At 64.1% G+C, this 8,153-nt stretch overlaps 2 protein-coding genes across 4 annotated transcripts in view; one reads left to right on the top strand and one right to left on the bottom strand.

Moving 5' to 3' along the window:
• The first annotated feature begins 1,876 nt into the window (after positions 1 to 1,876).
• LOC118731556 (tryptase beta-2) lies at positions 1,877 to 3,647 on the top strand. Its single transcript, XM_036460209.2, has 6 exons — positions 1,877 to 2,028; positions 2,141 to 2,201; positions 2,353 to 2,524; positions 2,636 to 2,901; positions 3,056 to 3,219; positions 3,294 to 3,647. The coding sequence occupies exons 2-6, from the start codon at positions 2,141 to 2,143 to the stop codon at positions 3,456 to 3,458; spliced, it is 828 nt and encodes a 275-aa protein (XP_036316102.1). The 5' UTR covers positions 1,877 to 2,028; the 3' UTR covers positions 3,459 to 3,647.
• Positions 3,648 to 6,184: 2,537 nt separating this feature from the next.
• CACNA1H (calcium voltage-gated channel subunit alpha1 H) overlaps positions 6,185 to 8,153 on the bottom strand; it is a 63,826-nt gene continuing 61,857 nt past the window's right edge. For all 3 annotated transcript variants that reach the window (XM_045570352.1, XM_045570353.1, XM_045570354.1), the window contains one exon: positions 6,185 to 8,011. In XM_045570352.1, the coding sequence (XP_045426308.1) occupies positions 7,034 to 8,011 (978 nt within the window). In that variant the 3' untranslated portion in view covers positions 6,185 to 7,033. The remainder of the gene's footprint in view (positions 8,012 to 8,153) is intronic.

Here is an 8,153-nt window from a genome sequence, read left to right as displayed (position 1 = left end):
CAAGATGGCCAGCAGGGGAGAGCAGTTGGGGGCAGTTGGTGGAGGCCAGGCCATCAAGGAAGGGGAGTTGGGGGTGACTGGGCCAGCAGGGGAGGTTAATTTGGGGGTACTAGGCCTGTAGGGGAGGAAAGTTAGAAGGAACTCAAGCCTCCAGGGGAGGGTAGATGGTGGGGACTACAGCAGCAGGGGAGGGCAGTTGGGGGAACCAGGCCTACAGGGGAGGGCAGTTAGGGGTGGTGACGAGGCCAGCAGAGGAGGGCAGTTTGGGATGACCAGGCCAGCAGAGCAGGGCAGTTTGGAATGACCAGGACAGCAGAGCAGGGCAGTTGTGGGGGGCCAAGGCCTGCAGGGGAGGACAGTTAGGAGACACACAATCCTGCATGGGAGGGCAGTTGTGGGGGGGGATCAGACTGCCAGGGGAGGGCAATTAGGGGTAACCAGGCTGATAGGGGAGGGCAGTTAGCGGGTGATCAGGCTGGCAGACAGAAGTGGTTAGGGGCAATCAGGCAGAGACAGGTGAGTGGTTGGGATCCAGCAGTCCTGGATTGTGAGAGGGATGTCTGACTGCCTGTGGGATCTGGCCTACACTGACGGTTTGGACATCCTTCAAGTGGTCCCAAATTAGAGAGGGTGCAGCCTGGGCTGAGGGACACCCCACTATGCAGGAATTTCATGTCGTGGGCCTCTTGTACAAATAAAGAACTCGTACTCCTCCACAATAAGAAAGCAAGCAACTCAAATAAAAATTGGCTGGGAGGAACATGAAGCAGCCCATGCCCTGTGTGAGCTCTGGGAACCCTCTGCCTGTGTCAGTCGATGGTTCTTGTTCCCACCTCTTCCCTGATGGTGACCTGGATGGAGTGGGGAATGCAGGCAGTTCTGGAATGCCATGAGCGGGGAGGCTGGCTGGGCCCCTGTGACCAGTAGGCCGAGGGGAGAGTGAGGAGGTGGGATGGATGAACCGGGGACCAGGAGTAGTGGGGCCTGGTTGGGGGAGTGGCCAGGGGGAACTGGCATAAGGACTTGTTATCTCACTGTCACTTCCCTCTGCCTGTCCCAGGATAATGGCACTCAGATCCCAAATAGACTCCACTGTGATCAGCAGAACTGCTCAGGTGGCGTCCGGACATGGATGTTGGAATGGAATCTGCCATCCTGGGGCCTGGGGGGCAGCAGGGTGAGGACGCGGGGCTGTTCCCTCCCAGAGCTCACAGGGAGTCTGCCAGCCCCTCCCTGGCGGTGAGGGGGGAGGGCTGAGTCCTGTGAATACAGAGGGGTGGAGAGGAGTGACCAGGGTAAGTGCCACTGTCCCATGGGCGCCTCCCTGCTTCTCTGAGGGTGGCCCTCAGACACCATTCCTCTTGGGGAAACAGGCGGGGGTGGGTGCGGCTGGTTGCATAGCCGGACAGCACCATGGTTCCTGGCGCAGCTGTGCCTGGAGGCCTGGTGGAGGGCTTCTCACTGCCCCTGGCAGAGGAGAGGAATGTAACCCCAGCAGCTGGAAGGGGAGCTTTGTCCGTGCCAGGGCTCAGCTGGCTGACAGAGAGGTACGCTCAAATGTCCAGCTCTGAGTCCATGGCAGGATTGGGGAGGCCTGACACACAGAGAGGACATACGCATGGATGCTAGAGCCCCCCGCCTACCCCCCGCCCTCGGACTGGACTAGGCATCTCAGCCTCCAGAGTCCAGGAAGGCCGGGCCCACCTCGGGGTGGAGTGATGGTGGCTTGGCCTCTACTTGGCTGTGTGCCCTCCTCATGTGACACCAGATGGGTGCCTGCTGGTGGGGGTATAGGTCACATGGAAGCCTTGGTCTGAATCATCCACTTTCTCCACCCCGGATTGGAGAATCCAGCAACCCTCCTCTGACCCCCACCCCATCTGGAAGGATAAATGGGAGGGGAGAGTGGGCTGGGGCAATAGCAGCAGCAACTGGTCAAGGTAAGCACCCCAGCAGACCCCACCACCTGGGGTTAGTGCACTGAGTAGCTGAGCCTCACATCTGGAGCAGCAGGACCTCAGACTCCGGGTCTGCACTGACCCCTCATCCCGGGGTCCTCAACTCCATCTGCCCCACACCCTGCAGACCCACGCCGGGCTCAGCCCCCCTGGGTCAAGCAGCCCCTCCTGGCTCCTTCCAGATGCTGAGTCTGCTGGTGCTGGCACTGCCCCTCCTGCTGAGCCAGGGCCACGCGGCCCCTGGTGAGTCCTGATCCTGCTCAGCCCTGTCCCTGCTCCTCCCCCTCCCCCCACAGGCTCCACAAGGGGTGGTGGGCTCACAGACTCCCAGGTTTGTGTGGGCTCAGGGGCCGGGCTGTGTCCTGTGCTGCCCTGAGTGTGTTTCCTGCCCCAGCCCAGAGCCAGGACCTGGAGAGAGGGGGCATCGTGGGGGGGCAGGAGGCCCCTGGAAACAAGTGGCCCTGGCAGGTGAGCCTGAGACTCAGATACCAGTACTGGATACACTTCTGCGGGGGCTCCCTCATCCACCCCCAGTGGGTGCTGACCGCCGCACACTGCGTGGGACCGTGAGTGCCCCTGGGGCCTGGTGGGTGGGTTGGGCCTGGGACTGCATCCCCACTCCTGCCTGGGTGGACAGGAGGCCGCTCAGTCCCCTGAGTAGGTGCCCCTCCCTCCAGGGACATCACAGACCCTTCATTCCTGAGGGTGCAGCTGCGGGAGCAGCACCTCTATTACCGGGACAAGCTGCTGCCCGTCAACAGGGTCATCGTGCACCCCAACTACTTCACCGCCGAGAACGGGGCAGACATCGCCCTGCTGGAGCTGGAGGAGCCCGTGAGGGTTTCCTGCAAATTCCAGCGGGTGGCTCTGCCCCCTGCCTCGGAGACCTTCCCCCCGGGCACCCCCTGTTGGGTGACAGGCTGGGGTAATGTGAATTCAGGAGGTGAGTGTCAGGCACCTTTGGAGGGCTTGGGGGAGTGGGGAACAGTCACACCCAGGACCCAACTCTGGGTTTCCCTTGGGGGAGGGGTGCTGACAGCAGGCTGGGGCAGTGCTGGCCTCCTCCCTGGTGCTGAATGCTCTCCTCCCGCCTCCAGTGCCCCTCCCCCCGCCGTACCCCCTGAAGCAGGTGAAGGTCCCCATCGTGGAAAACAGTGAATGTGACTCCGAATACCACGCTGGCCTCTACACGGGGGACAACGTCCGGATCGTCCGTAAGAACATGATCTGTGCCGGGACCACGAATAAGGACTCCTGCCAGGTGCGCTGTGTCCTCCCCCGAGGCCCCCCCCCCCTCAGCCTCTGCAGCCCCTTGCTGACCCCTCTCTTCCCCAGGGAGACTCTGGAGGGCCCCTGGTCTGCAAGGTCAATGGCACCTGGATGCAGGCGGGTGTGGTCAGCTGGGGTTTCGGCTGTGGCGAACCCAACAAGCCCGGCATCTACACCCGCGTCACCTCCTTCCTGGACTGGATCCACCAGCACGTCCCCAAGGAGCGCTGAGCCCCTCCCTCGGGCTGCCACCTGGGGCCGAGGAGAATCCAGCCCCCTCCTGCCCCAGACCACTGCTTCCTGCCCAGTGTCTGCCCTTTCCACCTCCCTGCTCCCTGTCCCGAGCTCCACCAGCCAACCCCTCCTCAGCCCAGGGGGCAGGTGGTGGGCACTGCCCCTCATTAAAGTGTGTGAAGAGCACATGTGGTTGTGGCCGTGTGTCCCCCTGTGGGCCTCACCGAGGGGGAGGGAGGGCTCCAGGGGCAGCCACGCAGCCACTGTGTGTCACTGTGGGGACCCGGCCCTGAGCACTGTCCTGGCTGCGGGGACACCCCCTCCTCAGCCCTGGTGCCTGGGGCTTGTCTCCTCGGGGAGCGGTCATGGGAATTCAGGACACAGAAAGCAACACAGAGCATTTAAAAGACGACTCTAGCCCAGCCAGAGCGGCTCAGCGGTTGATCATTGACCTATGAACCAGGATGATTCTAGGGGCAGCCAGGAACCCAGCATCGGGATCACAATGTAGATAGACCATTGGCCCCACACCCTGGGGCCCTCCGACCACGCAGTGCCCGCCCTCCCCAGCCCTGCCCACAACCTCAGGCCGCACTGCACACACACATGTGGACATCGGGGACTCGTCAGGGGGCAGGTGTCCGCCTGCAACACTGACAGCCCCAGGCCCTCGTCCAATGCGTCTGCCTCTTGGATAAGAGGTCGCTGAGCGAACTTCCTGACACCGCTCAGGTCCCGGGACAGCTGGTCTGTGCCTCTGGCTGCTGTGCGTGCGGCTTGTTTCCTGGGCACAGCGTCCATGCCCGAGCTCCACTGCCCATGGTGCAGACTTGGCAGGCTTCTGCCCACTCACCTGAGCCTCCCCTCTGTGGACACCGTGGTGGGGAGCACACCTCCTCCTTCCCTGTCACCCTTAACCATCTGATCGCAGCCAGAATTCTGCCCTTCCTCAGGGTGAGAGCAGAGGGGCCGGCCACCGCCCTCCCGCCTCCCTCTCTGCCCCACACTCTCGGGGCTGCCTGTGATTGGTGGGCTGAGCTCCCTGGATTGCTCACCTGGCACAAGTTTCCCAGCACAGGCTGTGCTGGGGACACTGAGGGACAAGGGCTCCTCCGGAGGGGGGTACAAGGAAGGAAAGGGACATGGGGGGGCTGGGGCAGAGACCCCCACACTGGGGGAGCAGGGAGGAGGTTGGGCACCCCGCTTCCCCTTGTCTGGCCCTGGGATCTCCAGGCGCTCAGCCAGCGGCAGTGACAGACACAGTGAGTGCTGGCTTATCAGGGAGGCTCAGCAGGCCTTCCGCTGGGCCAAGGGGGCTGCGAGGGGGCAGCCCTTCCTCTGTGCCCACATGGGTCCTCCTGAGGGCGCTCCGTGCAGGCCCACGGTCACCGGCTGATGGTGACCTGCACCCCAGGTCCAGGCGAGCCACCCCTGGGGAGCGAGTCATTTTCTGGAGAACCACCCCTCCCTGTGCTCTCCTGGAAAATGGGCACAGAACCGAGTCCCTTCAGAGTCGTCGAGGGGCCACACCCATGGTGATCGGAGTTTCTTGCTGGAGCACAGGCCTGCCATCTGGGGCTGTGGGGGTCCTGCAGGAAACCATGTATGGGGTGCCGATGGAATGAGGGTTCTCAGTGCTGGAGACAAATGAGCTAAAACAGGTGAAGGCCCTGAAGGCCCATCATGTGGTGACCAGGGAAGGCCCTGGGTGTCCAGGAAGCACAGAGAACCTGGGGCCTACTAGGCCCAGATCCCAACCCCCAGACTGGGTGACATCAGGCCTTCAGAGCCTGGGAGAGCTGGCCAGGGCTCCACTGCCTTCCCCGAGCTGGACAGAAGGGCAGTTCGCCTCTTTCCTTAAAAGTGTGCCCTCACAGGTATGTTCCTGTGACGGGGTCAGTGCAAGAGATGGTGCCACTGCCATCCCTGTCTGTTGTCAGTGCAATGTGATCCAGGCACCTTTGCGACACATCCTCACTCTCCCCCTCCATGCACCTTGGCTTCCCGCACACCTACAAGGGGGTCAGTGACACAGAGGCGCCTACAACCCAGGCCTGTGACTAGGAGCTGGGCAGGGGGCTGGGACTGGGAAAGTGCAGTCCCTCCCAGAGGCCCCTCTGCAGCTCAGTCATCAGGCCCTGGCCAGACAAGATGGTCAGATAGGGGTGCCCCAAGCTGGGCAGCTATGCTGTGTCCGTTAGGTCAGTTGGTGACCATGGGACTGCGAGACGGATGTGGGGAGGGTGGGTTGGTGACCTTGGTCATGAGGTTTCCGATGTTTCTGCCACACTGAGCCTTGAGCTTGGATTTCCTGATATCCCCAATCAGGCTTTGAAAACAAGGAAAGGGGTCATGGGGCTGTAGCAAGCAGGATGTGGGGCAAGGGGTCAAGGACTCCAGGGCAGGGAGACGGCAAGAGTGAGGTGCCTTCTGCAATCCTAAGCCGACTGCCCCGCTGGAAAGCTCTCCCCGTGGGGACCCCCCCAGCACCCTTCCCTGTCAGCAGCTCTGGCAACAACTTCTCCAGCATGAAGGCAGCGTGCTCTGTTGCTATGATGAGCTCAGCGTTTCCAGAACTTCCCGACCATGGATCTGCCCGAGGGGGGAACACAGACACCAGCAGGCAGGTGCTCAGGAGAGGACTGTTCCACTCTACTGGGCTGGCGGTCCCCCTCCAGCTGTCTGCCCTCTCAGGCGGGACTGAGGTGCCGAGGGCCACCCACTTGTTCTTTAAATAAGTTAATGTTTATTCTGTTTGCTCTGCCCCCCATCCCCTCAAACGTCAGAAGCTGAATTTTCTGCATCGGATTATTGCAACTTGAACCTGAATTGGTAAGAGAAACAAAGTGAAACAGAGGGGACCCGTGGGGACGGCTCTGCCCGGACCCCAGGACGGCCGAAGGAGGGGCTGGACAAGGGGTCTTGGCTCCCGTCCCCTGGGGATTCGGCATTTCACAGAGGCCAGAGTCCATGGGCGTTTTCTGGACAGAATGGCGGGGAGGGGTGGGGGGGGGTCCAGGAAGGGGAGATGGAGAGACAGCGATGGCAAAGGGCAGGATGAATGGACAGGAGCTCAGACTGTGAAGGATGGTGAGGCACGGCTGCGGGGGCCTTGGTGACGGGGCAGCCACCCGGGGGGCACAAGGGGCACAAGCGTGAGTTCCCGATGGAAGGAAGTGGATGTGAGGGCGGGACTCTGCTGGGCAGCCTCTACCTTCTCCCTCTGGCTGTTTTCTGGTCCTTGTCCCTGGTCCTCGCTCGCGAAGGGACTGCTTGCTGACCAGGCTGCCCGCAGTCTGACCACGGTGGCCAAACTCGTAAAAACCAAACCTGAACCGACAGGCCCCCAGTCTGAGGAGCCAACCTTATTCCTTTCGCCCAGAGCAGCACCTGTCTCCCTCTCTCTGGGCAGACGTCTGTCCTCCCGGCTCCTCTGCCCGACGTGGGGCCCGAGCCGGGGTCCATGCACGGCCCTGCCCGGGGCCACCACCCCAGCGGACCCCAACCCCAGTGCCAAGCCCGGGGCCACCACCCCAGCCCCAGCGCCAAGCCCGCGAGGCACCTGTCCCCAGCTACACAGACTCATCTGCACTGTCGCCGGGCGTGGGGCTGGCCGGGGGGGTCCCTGCTCTCTTTGGGGGGCTCTCGGGGACGTTGAGGTACAGCCCCCATCCCTTCTCTGGGGGGTCGCCGAAGGGCATGGGAGACTCCGTGTTTTGAGGTTCGGCCGGCGCTGCGGCCCCCGAGGAAGCTCTGGGCTCCGGGGCCGCCCGGTGGCCACTGTCCAGGAACAGGTCCCCGCTGGGGCCCCCCACGTCCAGCGGCTCGAAGGCAAAGCTGGGGATGGTCAGGTGCTCCGCCCGGCAGGGGACCTGGCCCCAGCGCTCCCCCTTGCTGGCAGGGTCCGCCCCCGAGCCCTCGCCGGGCTCGCAGGACGGGGTTCTGCGCCGCAACGTGGTGCTGCCGCCCTCGGCCGCCGGGGGCCAGGCCGCGCCCTCGTCCTCCACGGGGGGGTCTATGGAGATGCAGGGGGGGCTCATCTTCTTCTTCCGGCGTGACCCCAGGGCCGGCTCGGACTCCAGGGCCTGGGCCTTCGCCTCGCCGGGCTCCGGGCGGCCGTCCCCTCCCCCCTGCTCCACTGGGGGCCGCCGGTGCGGGTCTGCCCGGCCGGGCTGGTCCAGGAGGCCCTGAGCGTCCGTGCCATAGAGCCGGCACAGGTCCGGCTTGCCGGCCGCCACCCCGCGGGCTTCGGGCGAGGGGCTCCGGGCCGAGCTGGTGATGTGGCTGACCTCCTCGTCGGCGGGGTCCGGGGCCTCTGCCGCCTCCCCGCCCGCCGGGGCCTGCAGCTGGCTGGAGGAGAGGCAGGTCTGTCCAAAAGCGTGCTTTCGGGCTCGGACGCTGGCGGGCCTGGGGGAGCGGGGAGGGGACCGCAGGGAGTCCCCCAGGGACGCCTGTCTGGTGGGGGTCTTCCCATCGGGCTCCCCCACGTCCGGGCCGCAGTCCGCAGGGCCGTCAGCCTGTGCTTCCAGGGAGCTGGCGTGCAGGGCCTCCTGCAAGGGCAGGGGGTCAGATGAGGCCATGCGGAGCCCAGCCAGCAGTCGGGGTGCAGACCCCTCCCCACCTGGGCCAGAGGGGGCTCCGGCACCCCCGAGGTGGGGGTTCAGGGGGCAATCGGGCCGAGAGCTCCTGATG

This window comes from Pipistrellus kuhlii, unplaced genomic scaffold, assembly GCF_014108245.1.
Source record: "Pipistrellus kuhlii isolate mPipKuh1 unplaced genomic scaffold, mPipKuh1.p scaffold_m20_p_31, whole genome shotgun sequence".
NCBI classification, from domain to species: Eukaryota; Metazoa; Chordata; class Mammalia; order Chiroptera; family Vespertilionidae; genus Pipistrellus; species Pipistrellus kuhlii.
The sequence above is the reverse complement of the archived record's forward strand: the minus strand, read 5'-3'. Positions and strand labels throughout refer to the sequence as shown.

Excerpts from the sequence above, each read along its gene's own strand:
- LOC118731556 (XM_036460209.2), top strand. The coding sequence starts at position 2,141 with ATGCTGAGTCTGCTGGTGCTGGCACTGCCCCTCCTGCTGAGCCAGGGC. Across the intron at positions 2,202-2,352 it reads CCAGGGCCACGCGGCCCCTG|CCCAGAGCCAGGACCTGGAG; the intron begins GTGAGTCCTGAT and ends TTCCTGCCCCAG. Across the intron at positions 2,525-2,635 it reads GCCGCACACTGCGTGGGACC|GGACATCACAGACCCTTCAT; the intron begins GTGAGTGCCCCT and ends CCCTCCCTCCAG.